Source organism: Nyctereutes procyonoides, unplaced genomic scaffold (genome assembly GCF_905146905.1).
Source record: "Nyctereutes procyonoides isolate TBG_1078 unplaced genomic scaffold, NYPRO_anot_genome, whole genome shotgun sequence".
Classification (NCBI taxonomy): Eukaryota; Metazoa; Chordata; class Mammalia; order Carnivora; family Canidae; genus Nyctereutes; species Nyctereutes procyonoides.
In genome coordinates this window covers 8,122,870-8,139,819 of record NW_026575028.1, presented here as the reverse complement: position 1 = coordinate 8,139,819, position 16,950 = coordinate 8,122,870, and the positions used below count along the sequence as shown (strand labels likewise).

Below are 16,950 nucleotides of genomic sequence, written 5' to 3'. Positions count from 1 at the left end.
CCCACCCCTGCCCCAGCCTGACCCTGCCAGACAAGCAGCTTCCAGGGGCTATAGGCAGGATTCAGGGAACTACCCAAGGGCCCAACCCACGTTTGATGAGAGAGGAGCAAGGAGCAGCTCAAGTTTGTGAGTCACAAACTTCAATTTCTACAAGGACAGTCTAATAACATGAGTGAGTAGAAAGGTCAGGGAGGGAGAGGTATGGCCCATTAAAGATGACAGCCTTGGGATGCCTGGGTGGCTCAGGTCGTGATCTGGGGTCCTAGGATCAAGTCTCGCATCAGGCTCCCTGCAGGGAGCCTGCTTCTCCCTCTACCTGTGTCTCTGCCTCTCTCTGTGTCTCTCATGAATAAATAAATAAGTAAATCTTTAAAAAAATAAAATAAAATAAGGGACACCTGGATGGCTCAGCAGTTAAGCTCTGCTTTCAGTTCAGGGCATGATCCTGGAGTTCAGGGATCGAGTCCCAAGTACATCAGGCTCCCTGATGGGAGCCTGCTTCTCCCTCTGCCTATGTCTCTGCCTCTCTCTGTGTGTCTCTCATGAATAAATAAATAAAATCTTTAAAAAATAAAAATAAAGATGACATCCTTAACACAAAAAAGCCACCCTACCGTGTGATACGTGTACAAGGTGAAAATTAGTTTTAAACAGTATAAAAGAGTTAAGAGTCGGTGCCTTCCTGGCCCCCTGCTATCTTTTGAGGGCAATGTGGCTTGGGCGGGTGTTTTTCCTCTTCATTGTGGTGGGTGAACTATGCCTGAATCAGACAGCAGATGGCACTCGACCCAGAGAATTAGAAAAAAAGGAACTGGACAATTACTTAACTCATTTCCAGTAACTTCTCCCTCCTCCCACACAGGGCCTTCCCCAGCCCCACCTCCTGTTCCCTGGCATCCAGGTCCCAGATGTCCAGTTCCAGATGCCTGGTTTCACAGCTGGGAAATGACCTCTGGAGAAGCCCCCAGTCCACAGGCTGCCCGGGCAAGATGTGAGTGCGCCCACAGAAAGGCCTGGAGGAGAGGCTGGCGGGGAGAGGGGAAGGGGGGCCCAGGGACGTGCACACACACACACACACACACACACACACACAGAGCCAGTTACTGCCCCGGGAACTGGAGAGTTGCCTGTAGCCTCCAGAAGCCTTCCCTGGAGTTGGTCAGGCTCCATGACCTGCGAGCCAGGAAGTATTCAACGCATTCAAATGTCCCCCTCCTACCACCTTTGCTCCCCCAGGTCCCAGGGTGGGATTGGGACTTGCCTAAGCAGAAAACAGCCCGCTACTTTGATTGAGACTGTCCAGGGACGCGAGCAGAGGTGGAAAACTCGCAGTCGGAGCTCACGTTGGCTAGAAGGCTGAAGGAATCGGGGTGAGGAGGGGCACCGCAGGAGGAGCCAGCAGGTGCCCAGGCCTCCGGGGCTCATGCCACAGCTGCCAATGCCTTTGCTGACCCTCTCAATCTCTTAGTTTCACCTGCCCCTGCTCTTCATATTTCCACAGGCCTCAGGCCATAGCTGTGTGGCCACATCTTGCTCTCACCCGCTCACAGGTGGTGGCTACTCCTCTGGGGAGTCTTCCAGGCTTGCCCCACGCAGGGCTCCGTGCTCTTGGCCCAGCAGCTGCCCCAGCAGCTGACATCCCCCGGGTATCCAGAGCCATATCGCAAAGGCCAAGAGAGCTCCACTGACATCGAGGCTCCGGACGGCTTTGCTGTGAGGCTTGTCTTCCAGGACTTCGACCTGGAGCCATCCCAAGACTGTGAGCAGGACTCAGTCACAGTGAGCTGCGGTGGGGGTCCTGAAGGGAACTCTGGGGAGGAAGCCTCTGGCCCGGAGCCCAGAGGCAGGGGGACATGGCTGTGCCTTGAATGGCAAAGGATGAATGAAGAGCCCAAGTCAGACCCAGGGAGGCCAAGGTCTGCCCAAGGGCACAACCTTCCACCAGAGGCCCTGCCCCTGCTAACCATCTGGGGCCCACAGAGCAAGAGAGGGCGGCGGGGCAGGCCCTGCCTTTGGAAGTCAAACAGAGGAACACACACAAATACTGCAAAACCCTGGAGTCAAAGAGCAGGGACTCAAACTTCAGTCAGTAAAGATCCACCAACTATTTGTGGAGTACAGGCTCTATCAGATCAGGAAGCTGGTTCTAAATAATAACGAAAGATGAGGTGACTGTTCAAGTGGCCGGATAAGAACACTTTACTTTATTTTTTAAAAGAATTTTATTTATTTATTCATGAGAGACAAGGGAGAGAGGCAGAGACACAGGCAGAGGGAGAAGCAGGCTCCCCGTGGGGAGCCCCATGTGGGACTAGATCCCAGGACCTCAGGATTATGACCTGAGCCAAAGGATGCTCAACCACGGAGCCACCCAGGCGTCCCAGGATACGGACACTTTAAAAATATCGCTTTACATTATCTTTTGGGTTAAATTTCATTTGTATCGAAATCATTCCTGCACAAAGTTCTTGTAAAAAATGAGGATACAAGGCTTATAATGCAAACAGCAGTCTCCAGCCTTCTTCCCAGAAGCAGTGCCTCTCCCAGGGGCAGTGCTTATAGTTCACGTAGCTGCTCCATCTGGCATTGACTTTCACTGGCATAAAGAGCACGCTTATTATGTTATTGTTTTTTCATACGATCACTTAATTTCCAACTATAGAAGAGGACTCGCTTTACCTCTCCTAGACCTGCAACACATTTCACCACCCCATCTTCCCAATCTACCATTATTAGCATTTCTAGTTATTGACATTATCATGACTTTAAAATATTCCCTCTGAGCACATGGTGTACAGTAATTATATGTCCTTGCCTCTCTGGCTTTCTCCCAGGAGTCAGTAATCACATGGAGTTTTTTGGGGGGGCTTTCTGTTTTTGTTTTGATTTGTAGTTTGCCTAGTTCTATCAGTTATCTAAGCTCCCCCAAACTCTTAGCCTCTGGACATAATCAACTTCATATCTCAATCTCTTCATTCTCTGCATTGGTGACATCCCACTTGGAGATCCCTTGATGCTTTATGTCCTCCATCTGAGTTCCTTGCTCTCTAGAGCCTTGCGCGTTCTGGGAGTCCCTTCTCTCTCCTTCTGGGCATTTCCTTTACCTAACCTGTGCTGGAACTGAACCCCATATCATTTTCTTTTCTTGTTTAGTCCCTCATTTTGGAGGCGCACATTCTCCTTCAGAAAAGGTATGAGAGAATAAATGACAAAGGATCTTACATATCCACAAATATCTTAGTTCTACTCTCACAGTTGATGAATAGTTGATCTGGGTTACAAACAATTTCTCTCAGAATTTTGATGATACAGTCTGCATGCTCTAATGTTAAGTCTGGTACAAGTATGATTTCCCAACCTTAGTTTTTTCTCTCTAGAACTTTTGGAACATTTTCCATCTTTACTGGCAGTATTCTAAATTTTCATTCTGATGTGCCTTGATGCAAGTCTTTTTGTATTCATTAAACAGGGTTTTTAATCTAAAGACTCTTTAAATTTTTTTAATTTTTAAAAAGATTTTATTTATTTGTTCCTGAGAGACACAGAGAGAGAGGCAGAGACATAGGCAGAGAGATAAGCAGGCTCTCTGCAGGGAACCCCATGTGGGACTCGATCCCAGGACCCCAGGATCACGACCTGAGCTGAAGGCAGACGCTCAACTACCGAGCTACCCAGGTGCCCCGAGACTTTTTTTTTTAAGAGCTTATTAATTTACTAGAGAGAGAGAGGGAGTGAGAGGGAGAGAGAATCTGAAGCAGACTCCACACTGACACAGAGTCTGATGTGGGGCTTGATCTCACAACGACAGGACCATGACCTGAGGCGAGACCAAGAGTAGGATGCTTAACCTACTGAGCCACCCAGGCACCCCAACCAAGAGTTTTAAATCTAGTCCTTCAATTCCAGGAAAGCTCTTGTATTTTTTTTTTTTTTAGCCTTCTGGGACTATGTTTATTTTTATTTTTACTTTTATTTTACTGATGTGTAGTTGACAATGTTATCTTAGTTTCAATTGTGCAACATTGAAATTATAGTTCTATACACTGCTTAGTGCTTACTCTCATGAGTGTAGTCACCATCTGTCAGCATATAATGTTATTATATTATTGATTATATTCCTTATGTTGTACTTTTCTTCTCATTTTTTTAAGTTTTTATTTAAATTTCAGTTAGCTAACATACAGTGTAATATTAGTTTCAGGTGTAGGATACAGTGATTCAACACTTCCACACATCATCCGGGGCTTATCATGACAAGTGCATGCCTTAATCCCCATCACTTATTTCACTCATTTTCCCACACGCCACTCTTGTATTATTTTTTAAATAAGTTCCAGATGTCTGCTTTCTTTATTTTCTCTTTCTGGATCTCCTACAATTTAGATGTTGTAAATTCTGGACTGATTCTCCAGTTTTGTTAATCCATTCTGTTCTGTTTTCCATCTTTTTGTTCCACCTTCTGAGAGATTTCCTCATTTTAAATACCAACTTTTAAAAAAGATTTTATCTATTTATTTGAGAGAGAGAGAGAGGGTGAGCACAAGCAGAAGGAGAGGGAAAACCAGACACCTTGCTGAGCAAGGAGCCTGATGCAGGGCTCCATCCCAGAACCCTGGGATAATGACCTGAGCCAAAGGCAGACACTTAACTGACTGAGCCACCCAGGTGCCCCTTAAATATTAACTTTTTGTTAATTTTTTTTCTGCTAACATTTTTTCATGTCTAAAAGCTCTATTTTATCTTCTAAACGTATCTTTTTATAGAAGATTGTTCTTGTTTCATAGAGGCAATATATCTATTCCTTTCCCTCTACATGGATTGTTTTTAAATGTTTCCTTCTGTTCCTTGTATTATCTCTACCCAATTATTGTTCATTTGTTTTGATCTCTGCTTATCATATTAGAAACTTTCCTACAATGTCTGAGAATCTTTGGTAGTTCATTCACATTTAAGAGTGAAATATTTAAATGGCATTGGATGCTCCATGTGGATAGCTAAAATCTGTGAAGTGACGGGTTTGAAAATAGAATTGTCAACAAGGTGACTTATTTGTGCTGTTGGGGACCTCCCAAATATTAGCTTGTGGAAGTATTTTCTTTAGGGACAGCCAATCTCAGATCAGAATCCTCTGGTTTTTGGAATCCCTGGATGGTTCAGCGGTTTAGCACCTGTCTTCAACCCAGGGCCCGATGCTGGAGACCGGGGATCGAGTCCCACATCGGGCTCCCTGCATGGAGCCTGCTTCTCCCTCTGCCTGTGTCTCTGCCTCTCTCTCTCTCTCTCGAATAAATAAATAAATAAAATATTTAAAAATTTATTTTAAAAAAAGAATCCTCTGGTTTTCTGCTCAGGGTTGCCAATATTCTGGTAAACAAGCAGAGGAGGGAATCTCACTGTTTGATATGTAGACTTTCACCTAATCCCTCTGTTTTTGTTACTGGTCATCTCCTCTGTTGAGTGTGTGGGGGCAGGAGGGGCCCCTAGTCCAGGGTGTCTGGCTAATGCTCAGATCTTCTGCCAGGGTGAGTCAGAGGGAATTGTCTGAACGCACAGGGTGGGCAAAGGGACCTAGATTTCTGAGGTCTCCCCAAGTAGGTCAGCCCTTCCTTCATCCTCATCCTTGGGGGTTCCTGGTTACTCCAATTTCTGAAACTTGTCTGGGTCTTGTTGTGAGAACCTGCTTGTTTTATTTGGCTCCCACCTTTGCAGACTCATTTCCATTTGTCCATCTCCATCCCATCTTCCAAAACGTTGATATCCCTCATCTACTGTCACATCCTCTCACTTTCTTGCCCTTGATCATGTATACCATTTTATTTATTTATTTATTTTATTTATCGCTTTGCTGTCATGTTGGTGGGATTTAAGGTGGGAAAGGAGATAAATGCATGTGTTTACTGCTTCAGATTTTACTGGAAATTGTGACTGTCCTTTATTTAATTAGTCCATGTCTCTTGAGCACCTACCATGAGCTCTGCTATTGTCAGTCATGGGCAATTTCAATCTTGGCCTGACTTCCCTATCATTGAGGGAGTTCAAGCTCAGGAAGAGGATTCTTCCCTCCTCTCTGCTTCCAGACCAAATCACACAGACACTGCAAGTGCAGAATTTAATGCCCTGTAGTCTAGGTCAGTTTTTAATTTGTAAGGTATGATCAGCCAGCCCATGGGCTCCTGAGTAGCAGAACTGTGTGTCCTTCCTCTCTGTATCCCCAGCACCTAGCCCAGTGTCTCACACACAGCACATAATCAATAACTGTTGAAGGAACAAATGAAAGAATGAATGAAATCCAAGCTCCTGTAGAACACCCAACTGAGTGAATTTGGGATGAGTGGGTGTTTACTGTCATCCTCACCACCGCTCTTCATGCAGACACGAGAGTGTCATAGGGCATGATGTTGTCCTGGCTAGAAGACGCCTCACAGACTATTTTATAGGAGGAAACCAAGAGTTGGGATGGTTAAGAAAGCTCCCATGTCATACAGGGAGGTGAGGTAAAGTTGGGAATTTAACACAGATCTGAAGACTCTCAGTCGGGTGTTCATTCTACTTTGCTAGTTAGACTCCTAAGTCATTTTAGCTGGCCAACAACCCATGAGGAAAGGTAAAAAGAAAACTGGATCATTTAACAACCAAGTATATTAATAAAGGACAGTCTCCTAGGGTTCCCAAGAGGCAGGTCTGTTAAATAAGGACATTAAAGTGTTGACACCCTGAAGAAGGAAAAGTACTGGGACATGCCAAAGCAAGACATTTCAGGTGATTGAAAACTTTTCTTTGTGTCAACTTTCATTCAGTTACTGTGATCATGGAGAGATAGGCTGGAGGGAGCCCTAAAGGAATTTGGGATTTGGGGAGAATGAGAGAACAAAGTGCTAGCAAGAACCCAACGTATCTGGGTCAATATGAAGGTCAGAAATCCAATGAGCTGACCAATGAACTGTGTGCCCAGAACAGAGATTAGGCATGAAGCAGGCCATGGGAACTCCTTCCAAGGTGCCCTTCCTTGGGTTGGGGAATGCACAGGAAGGGATTTGAGCAGGGGTGAGGCAGTGAGAAGAAACAGAAGCAGAGACAACCTGCTTAAAGAACATACTAAAGCAACAATAGCTGGAGTGCACACTCTTTGTACCTTTTGTGTCTGTAGATTTCACACCTTGGGAGGGGGGGTTCATTTATAGTTTATGGGGTAAGGGGAGGAACATTCCGAAAGAAGGAGAGCAGGAAAGATTAGGAACCTGGGGGGCTCAGTCTTTGCAGAGAGTCTTATTGCTTCACAGATATTGGCCATAGTAATTTATTCGGACAAGAGGAAGGTGATGGCAGTGGAGGAGGCAGGGTGGGAAGGACTTACATCCACATATTTGTTGATTTAAGGCTGTGGTGCTATATGTACCATTTGGAGCATCAGGGAGTCAATGGTGAGAAAAGTAGATGTGGTTCCTGCCTTCTTAGAATTTATAATACAGTGGACACTGGAGGAACCCTGGGATTCCCAAGGAGCTTCCTGGGAACTACAGTGGGCTTTAGAGATAATTATGGTAGGCTAAAGAAATATTTTAGGTATCTGGTCATGGATGAAAGAAAGCTGGTGGTTAGTCATGGAACAAGAAGCTACTTGAAAGCTCCCCAAGGGACAGCTTCTGAGCCCCAGAGGTGTGCAGGCCTTCTAGAGTCCACACACCCAGAATGTGACCCTGTGATGTAGATTCACCTCACACCTGCCTGCCCACCTCCCCTTTCAGATCACAGCCAGTGGGATGGATCCAAGTCGGTTCTGTGGGCAACAGGGCTCCTCGCTGGGCAGCCCCCCTGGTCAGAGGGAGTTTGTTTCCCCAGGAAACCGATTGCGGCTGACTTTCCGGGCCCCCGCCTCCTCTCGGGACAGAACCACTGGCCTCCACAGGGGCTTCCTGGCCCTCTACCAAGCTGTGGGTGAGTGTCCATCCTGGGGGTGCAGCCTGTGTCCATGGCCATGGCCCCTAATCTAAAGTGACAAGTGGAAGCTTGAGTGACCCAGCTGTGCCCCTGCTGGTGAGCAGCCCAATTAAAAGGACTGCCACCTCACAGTTCCAGCAGGTGTTTCCATGCAGATTTATTGGCCGAATGCTTGTAGATCATTTCCTCTTTCCAGAGAAGCCAAAAGTCCAGATTTTTTAGTGAAATGCTAGATTTTCAAGTGGTAACTCAGATTTTTGAGAGATATGTATGCACATGATAATTTTTAAAAAAAACATGGTACATAAAAATAATATAAAATGGTAATTGTGTTTAAGAAGTAAGTCCTCCTCTGATCTCTGGCCCCTAGTCCCTGGTTATCCTGTTCAGAAACAACTCTGTTGTCCACTTCTTGGTATCCTTCCAAAGACATTCTATGTCATTCAAATATACATATTGTTGCAGACGTGGGGGGTGCATAATATAATATCTTAAATTTAGCATTTCTCTCAATAATATGTCTTAAGGATCAACCCATATATATGTAATTAGCATTGCCTAATTCTTTTTAATAAGCATATAGTATTCCTTTGAGTGATGCACATAATGCACTTAACCAGTCCCCCGCTGATATGTTGCAGCCACAAGCAGTACTGCTGTGCCTCTACATCTTTAGTATAAGGGTAAATTCTTAGAAATGAAATGTTGGGCAAAAAAGCATTTGCAATTTAAATTTTGACATTGCTAAACTTTCCTCCAAAGAGGTTTTGCTAATACATACTGACTAGCCATGTATGAAAATGCCTTTTTCCTCATACCCAATTTATCACAGTTATTTTCAATTTTTTAAATCATTTTTTATTGTTGACAACCTGATCAGTGAAAAAAGTTCAAATGTTCTAAATAAAAGACTGTGCAAGTGAAACTAAACATGGCCATGGACCAGAATCAGCCCCTGGATTGCCTGTTCTAGGTCCTCCTGACCACTGGTTTCCTACAGATGTGAACCATAGTCGTCGGCCCATCAGCCAGGCCAGTGGGGCCTCTAAGGCCATTAGCACACGTGGAGATCCAGACCCCCTCAAGATCCAGAACCACTGCTGCCGGGAGCCCTATTATCAGGCAGTGCCAGCAGGTGAGTCCCCACCTGCTGGGGAACCAGCTCCTATTCTCCTCACTCCCACCAAGAGCCCTGAGGTGCTCTGGACACCTCACCATGCCCACCTCCCAATTCTGAATCTGTTTTTCTCTCTCCTCTCGTTTCATTCCTCAGGGACACTCACCTGCACACCCCAGAATCCCTGGAAGGAGACACAGGATAGGAAGGAGCTTCCTCACTGTGTCCCTGGTGAGTAGTGATCTCCCAGGGCCAACCCTGTGGCCACTTACCAAAGAAAACTCAGCTGTGCATGGGACCCATGGGAGCGGGACACAGGGAGGTAAAGGAAAGCCTTAGGGTAGAAAGGGAGAGAGAAAGGCAGAAGGTGCAGTAGAGGGGAACCAAGGAGGCCCAGAAAACGGGAGGCAAGAATCTTGTTCCTTATTCAAGATCAAAAGATTAGCTGAGAAAGTAAATGCATAGAGGAAGTCCATCAGAGGGGACCGTAAGGGAGAAGAGGGTTAGAAGAGTGGAAATAAGAAAAATCCCTCTCTTGGGATGGTCCACTTTAAGGATATACAGACAGGGGATCCCTGGGTGGCGCAGCGGTTTGGCAGCTGCCTTTGGCCCAGGGCGCGATCCTGGAGACCCGGGATCAAATCCCACGTCGGGCTCCCGGTACATGGAGCCTGCTTCTCCCTCTGCCTATGTCTCTGCCTCTCTCTCTCTCTCTCTCTCTCTCTCTCTCTCTCTCTGACTATCATAAATAAATAAAATATTTCATTCTTTAAAAATAAAAATAAGGATATACAGACAGGCTCTCTATCCCCAAAATATCTCCCTACCTCCATGCCAGAGTGCCAGAAAGGCCACCATGTTTTTAAGACTTATTAAGATAAAACTTATGTAACACAAAGTTCACCATCTTAACCATTTTAATGTGTACCATACAGTAATTTTTAGTACATTCACAATGTTGTGCCACCATTACCACTAATTCCAGAACATTCCCATCACCCCAAAAAGAAACCCAGTACCTCCTCCGACTCTCCCCTCCCCCACCCATGGCAACCATAAGTCTATTCTCTGTCTCTATGATTTGCCCGTTCTTAACATTTTCTATAAAGGGAATGATACAGTGTGCATGCAGCCTTTTGTGTCTGGCTTCTTTCATTTTTTCAAGGTTCATCCATGCTGTAGCAAGTGTCAGGATTCCATTCCTTTCCATGGATATCCCACCTTTTGTTCATCCATTCATCAGTTAAGAGACATGTGGGTTGTTTCCACTTTTTGCCTTCTGCATACTGCCACTATGAGCATTCATGTACGAGTGTCTGTGTGAACATTTTCTATTCTCTTGGGCATACCCCTAGGAGGGGAATTGTTAGGTCACTTCACACCTGTGTGTTTAACTTTTTGAGGACTTGCCAGGCTATTTTCCAATGGGGCTGCATCCTTTTACATTCCCACCAGCAGTATACAGGGTTCAAGTTCACTGTTTCTGAAATCCTTTTCTATTTTTTTTTTTTTGAGTCAAAGCATTGCCCTTCTAACCCAATCTGAATAAACCTCAGATCCTGCTCCTGACCCTCAGAAAGCTGTCAGGCCAGGCTGGTGCAGTGTTTTGGGAGTGGGTTGGAGGGCAGGTGATGGTGGAAGATGTCAACCATGAAGGAAGGACACAAAAAACAGAGGCAGCAGGCACTAAGGACAAACTGCTTGCTGCATAATTTTGCTCAGGATGGCCCTGCCTACAGTCTAAAGAACTGGCTTTCAAATGTCTGAGGGGCGGGGGAAATAGGTGAAGGGGATCAAGGGTACACTTACCGCGATGGGCACGGAGTAATGTGTCGGATCACTATATTGCACACCTGAAACTAATATAAGAACGCCGTATGTTAATGACACTGGAATTAAATTTTTTCTAAATCCCAGTATCAAGATCAAATAAATAAGAGTGATTTTTTTTTGAAAAAGAAAATGTTTGAGGAGGCGGGAGAGGGAGCACTTCACAGAAGCAGGTCTTTAACCAGTGCGTCTTGCTGCAGCTGCTATCGTCACCTCTACCTCTCTCCTCTCTCCCAGTCTGCGGCCGGCCCGTGGCCCCCATCACCCAGAGCCAGGAGGCCGTCGGTTCCTCCAGAGCCAAGTTGGGCAACTTCCCCTGGCAAGCTTTCACCAGCATCTACGGCCGAGGGGGCGGGGCCCTGCTGGGAGACAGGTGGATCCTCACTGCCGCCCACACCATCCAACCCAAGGACGGCGTCCTCCTCGGGAAGAACCGCAGCGTGCATGTGTTCCTGGGCCACACGAGCATCGACGAGATGCTGCGGCTGGGGAGCCACCCGGTGCGCCGAGTGGTGGTGCACCCGGACTACCGCCAGCACGAGGCCGGCAACTTCGACGGGGACCTCGCGCTCCTGGAGCTCCAGCGCCGCGTGCCGCTCGGGCCCAGCCTGCTCCCCGTCTGCCTGCCCGAGCGCGAGGCCCTGTACCGCAGCGGCGTGTGGGGCTACGTCAGCGGCTTCGGCGTGGACCTGGGCTGGTTAACCACGGAGCTGAAGTACTCGAGGCTGCCCGTCGCCCCGCGAGCGGCCTGCCAGGCCTGGCTCCAAGACAAGCAGAGATCCGAGGTGTTTTCTGCCAACATGTTCTGCGCTGGGGATAAGATGAGGCAGCAGAGCGTCTGCCAGGGGGACAGTGGCGGTGTCTATGTGGTATGGGATGAGCGTGCCCATCACTGGGTGGCCACGGGCATCGTCTCCTGGGGCATCGGGTGTGGCAAGGGCTATGGCTTCTACACCAAAGTGCTCAACTACCTGGACTGGATCAAGGGAGTGATGGATGGGAAGGACTGACCCTGGGGACCCTTGAGCGGTGACACTCAGCTGTGGAGGTCCCCCAAGAGAGGGTTAGGAGCAGGACTGGGCTCAGGGTTGGGGATGGGGGCAGGGAATCCCTATTCAAGTGACTGCTGCCCTGTCCCCTGTGCGAGAGAAGTCCTCCTCCTTCCTAATGCCCCTTCCTCCTGCTCCTCCTCCTCCTCCTCCTCCTCCTCCTCTACCTTTCTGCTAGTTTGTGCTCTGCCCAGGGAAGCCTTGGACATCTCAGCCAGTTTCGCTTTAAATTTCATGTCCTGCTGACACTGCTTCTTCTGTACTCTCGTGGGAGACAGTCACCTTCCCATCCCCCTGTTCAAGTGGAGTATGGGGGATGTGGTCTTAATTGCTTTTCTTTCGGAAACGTTCCAAAGCCCCTTTAGTTGGCCTTCACACATTCAAACTATTGGCTTCACCACCCACCATATCTCCTAGCTGCAATTATAGTAAGTGGCCCATTTTGGTTTAGCTCTTCTGCATAATAGGCGCTTCACGGGTTATTTCGTTGACTCCTCAAACCAAGTTTGCAATGGAGGTGTTATTGGCCACATTTCACAAACAGGGAAACTGAAGCCCAGGGAGATGACGTGACTTGCCCCAAACCCGCAGCCAGTAGAGGACTGCAAAGGCCACATGCCTTCCAGTACACCAGGATACCTCCAGATTGTCCTCAACACCTACTCTGCTTCCCCATCCCAATCCCCACATCCTTACAGGTTCCCCTGGGAATTCCTGCTTCAGTGAAGATGACAACACCAGGCTCACACTTTCCTGCTGGCCCCATCTCCTGCAGACACCAAGATGAGCCCAGCACTGGGCTGGATGCTTGGGCACACACCCCCCAGTGCTGCTGGACACCTGGGTGTGGGCGCCCCCTGAGAAGACCAACTCTTTCACTTTTAGTAAGGACTTGAGATGATTTACAGTGAAAGATACAAGTAGAATATGATTGTTCAATGGAAATAGAAAATTAATACCACAAAATAGAAGATAGCAAATTTGCTAGCATTGAAGGTCAAGTTAGCTATATGGCTAAAGGTTAAATTGATCTTTGGGGCGCCTAGGTGGTACAGTTGGTTAAGTGCCCAACTCTTGGCTTCAGCTCAGATAGTGATCTCAGAGTTATGAGCTGGAGCCCTACCTGGGGCTCAGCAAGGAATCTGCTTGAGATTCTCTCTCTCTCTCTTCCTCCGCCCCTCCCACTCATGTACACACTCTCTAAATCTGAAATAATAAGTCTTAAATAAATAATAAAGGTTAAATTGGTCTTTGAAAAAACAGCAGGATTCAAAATTGTTCATACATATGGTTACTTCAATTTTTAAAAACATTTTTAGGGACACCTGGGTGGCTCAGCGGTTGAGCGCCTGCCTTTGGCTCAGGACATGATCTCAGGGTCCAGGGTGGAGCCCCACATGGGGCTTCCCGCGGGGAGCCTGCTTCTCCCTCTGCCTGCATCTCTGCCTCTCTCTGTGTGTCTCTCATGAATAAATAAATAAAATCTCTAAAAATAAATAAACCATTTTAAACTTATAGTATAAAAGGCTATTAAAAACTCTAGGGGGCAGCCTGGGTGGCTCAGCGGTTTAGCGCCGCCTTCAGCCCAGGGCGTGATCCTCAAGACCCGGGATCGAGTCCCACGTGGGGCTCCCTGCATGGAGCCTGCTTCTCCCTCTGCCTGTGTGTGTGTGTGTGTGTGTGTGTGTGTGTGTGTGTGTGTCTGTTTCTAATGAATAAATAAATAAAATCTTTAAAAAAAAAAAAAAAAACCTCTAAGGATGCCTAGGTGGCTCAGCAGTTAAGTGTCTGCCTTGGGCCCAGGGCGTGATCCTGGAATCCCAGGATCGAGTCTCACATTGGGCTCCGTGCATGGATCCTGCTTCTCTCTCTCCCTCTCTCTGTGTGTCTCTCATGAATAAGTAAATAAAATCTTTAAAAATAATAAAAATTTAAAAATTAAAAATAAAAACACTCTAAAATATTAATCAGAAGTTGTTTTAGGTGGTATAATTTTGGCCGTTTGTTTTCCCGTACTCTTCTGCATTTGCTAAATTTAATTTAATGAGCATGTATTTTTTACTTATTTTTATTATTGAAAACATGATGTTTCTGGACCCCTGGCGGCTCAGTCAGTTAAGCATCTGCCTTTGGCTCAGGTCATGATCTCAGGGTCCTGACACAGAACCCGGCATCAAGCTCCCTGCTAGGCAAGGATTCTGCTTCTCCTATTTTCTCTCCCCCCCCCCCCCCCGCCTACTCATGCTCTCTCCTCTTCTCTCAAGCTGTCCCTCTCTCTCAAACAAATAAATAAAATCTTTTAAAAAATAAAAGAAAAAATGATGTTTTTTTCTTTCTAGGTATATATCTAGGCATATATATTTAGGTATATACCTGTAGATTTATATAGAGCTAGATATCTAAATATAGATATAGCCACAAAAGGAAACCTACCACTACTTTAAGAGAGAAACTTTCTTCCTCCAGAATCCAAACCTAAGAGGAAGGAAGAATAAAATAGACACTGTCTTCAATACTGGTTTTTAAACCAATGAAGACTGGGTGTAATGCTATATGTTGGCAAATTGAACTCCAATTTTAAAAATTAAAAAAAAAAGAAATTTGAATTGCTTTAGGTAATTTTGAGGCATTTATAATGTTTTTCTTCCAATTTTATCCTGTAATTTTATAAAAATTCTTGGCTAGAACATAAATTCTATTCTTTATCATGAATAACTTTTAGCACATTGTCAAATTCCCAACAAATATGCATTAACTGACATCAAGTTTGGTTTTATACTTTTTAATTCAGGTATAGCATACATTTATTGTGTATGGTATACTAATCTTTTAATAGGAAAGTTTTATTTTTTTCTCATATATATACATCCATAAAACCACTACCTAGATCAAGTTATGGAAATCCCCAGCACTCCAGACAGTTTCCTCAGGGTCCTTCAGAGTCAGTATCTGCCTACATATACACACTATTCTGACTTTTATCATATTGAATAATTTTGCTTATGTTGAAGTTTATAAAATTGACATCACATATTACATATTTTTGTGATTTGCTACTTTTGTTTATTAATGTATCTGAAAATGTTGTGAAGATTTGTGAAATTCTTTATGTTGTATATTATTCCATTGTATGAATAAACCACAATTTATTTATCCATTCAAAATAAATAAATAAACCAGTGCAGAAAAAAAATGAAAATAAACCAGTGCAGAGACAATCCACATACAGCCATTTCTTCTTTCTATCCTTGGTATAAGTCAAGGGTATACAGTAAATGTGCAAGTAAGGGTTCCCTTGAGTGACGGGGCAGGGGGGAGACAGGGCTGGGACCAAACTGATGAGGCAGGCCCAGGTTTGTCACTTGAGATGATACCAGCACAGAACTCAGAATGCCTGGGATGAATGGATGAGAAATGTCAGCTAAGACTTACCTTCTTGGACCACCTGCTCCTTATCTGTGATCTCCGCCATTCTGCCTCCACTATGAATGCAACACACACACACACACACACACACACAGTACTGTCCGAATGCTAATGTGCAACTTGCTGGACAATACCCCCCTTCTTTCTTGTCTCCTGATCAGGTCCTTAACCTCTTGTCTATCTTTTGTCCTTCTTGACCTGACAAGGTCATGGGTCATGTCAGGGATTATGTCATGGATCAGCCCTGCTATCAGGTTCTTTCCTCAGCTCTGACACTGTAGGCCTGCTGGGGGAACCCTCCACACCTTGGCTGACCTCCCATCTTCCTATACCTGCTCTCGAACTACATGCAGTGATGACTTAGTCACTGCCTAATGGTGAACTGCACCATCTTTTTGTGAGTCCTTGCAATCCACTGCTTGGAAAAGTGCCTGGCATGTAATAGGTAATCCATACACGGATGGATGAGTGGGCAGGTGGGTGGAGGAAAAGAGGGATTAATCCAATTGAAGAAACAAGCAGGATAGGCTACAAGGGCCAGTCTGAGCCTCCCTCTGGAATCCAGGGCCATAGGGCATTTGAGCCATGGAGAGTTGAGAAATAAGGCTTCCACAGAGAGCAAACTTTTAAATTAGGAGACTAGGATCTGGAGCACAGGAGAGACTAGAGGCCCACCCCCTCCCTCCCAGGAGCCTGGCCTTCTCGAAGAAAGACTGAGTCACCAATGGTCCACAGCCACACTGTCTGCCTAGCCCTAGACAGACTGACGCTCAGGGGCTCAAACCAGATGCCAAGGGGAAGAGGATGTCTCTACCCTCACTCAGCTTCCCTTGCCTCTAGAACAGCCAAATTCACTGGCAGGCTTAACTTCATTGAAGTTGGGAGGAAAGGTTTTAAAACAGGTTCTAGTGCTGCTGTAGGGTCACCCCGACATAGCAATCAGAGTCAAGCAAACAAAGTCAAGAAAACAACTGGGTCGGATCATGCTAAAAGGAGATAATATTACCCTGCTCCAAAGTGTCTCCAACTAGAATGAATGATAAGTGAAGTGAGAAATTCTTGAGAAGGCCACGCAGTTTGTTTTTTTAGATGTCCTTTGTTGGGAATATAGTTCTAAAACCCTTGTTCGTATTGTTTTGATTACCTTTATGTTCTTACCAGAGGACAATAAATGCTGTGGGATTGTTTTTAAAAAAAAAAAAAAAAAAAAAAAAGGATGGGATATTTAAGTCATTCATGGGGGATGTAGGTTGGGGCCCCAATGCAACCAAACTCCATTCTCTTCCTTCTGCTCCCGCAACGCCCTCTCTGCCTCACTGTTGTTCTTGTTACCTCGTCCTGGACCTTAAAAGCCTCGCCATTCCTGGGTGACTAAGGACAGGAAGAACCGGATTAATGGAACAGGGCAATGCAGAAAAAGAGCTCCCAACCCCCAACTGCAATTTCCGTTGCCTTTGTCATAGGAGCAGTCCCCGAAGAAAGGTAGACTTCAGATCAGATTTAGAAACCCAGAGGTCTGGCCTTCCCACCGAGGGCTTTCTCCTGGCTAAAAACTCAGGCCCATCTCCTGAGCCTTTCCCTTGGCCGGCC

General features: G+C 45.9%; 1 protein-coding gene across 3 annotated transcripts; it reads left to right on the top strand.

The window, feature by feature from the left end:
- Positions 1-879: 879 nt before the first annotated feature.
- On the top strand, positions 880-14,144 carry C1RL (complement C1r subcomponent like). 3 transcript variants are annotated; one of them, XM_055315502.1, is made up of 6 exons: positions 880-991; positions 1,551-1,779; positions 7,746-7,935; positions 8,939-9,073; positions 9,212-9,286; positions 11,123-14,144. In XM_055315502.1, exons 1-6 carry the CDS (start codon positions 909-911, stop codon positions 11,893-11,895), a joined length of 1,485 nt encoding a protein of 494 aa, XP_055171477.1. In that variant the 5' UTR covers positions 880-908; the 3' UTR covers positions 11,896-14,144. The 3 variants fall into 3 exon arrangements, with proteins under 3 accessions (XP_055171477.1, XP_055171476.1, XP_055171478.1); XM_055315501.1 differs by having other exon boundaries at positions 8,912-9,073; XM_055315503.1 differs by having other exon boundaries at positions 8,939-9,086; positions 9,178-9,286; positions 11,123-11,738.
- Positions 14,145-16,950: the final 2,806 nt, after the last annotated feature.

Coding starts and splice junctions, on each gene's coding strand:
- C1RL (XM_055315501.1), top strand. CDS start 909: ATGTCCAGTTCCAGATGCCTGGTTTCACAGCTGGGAAATGACCTCTGG. Junction 1,780..7,745: donor GTGAGCAGGACTCAGTCACA/GTGAGCTGCGGT, acceptor CTCCCCTTTCAG/ATCACAGCCAGTGGGATGGA. Junction 9,287..11,122: donor GCTTCCTCACTGTGTCCCTG/GTGAGTAGTGAT, acceptor CCTCTCTCCCAG/TCTGCGGCCGGCCCGTGGCC.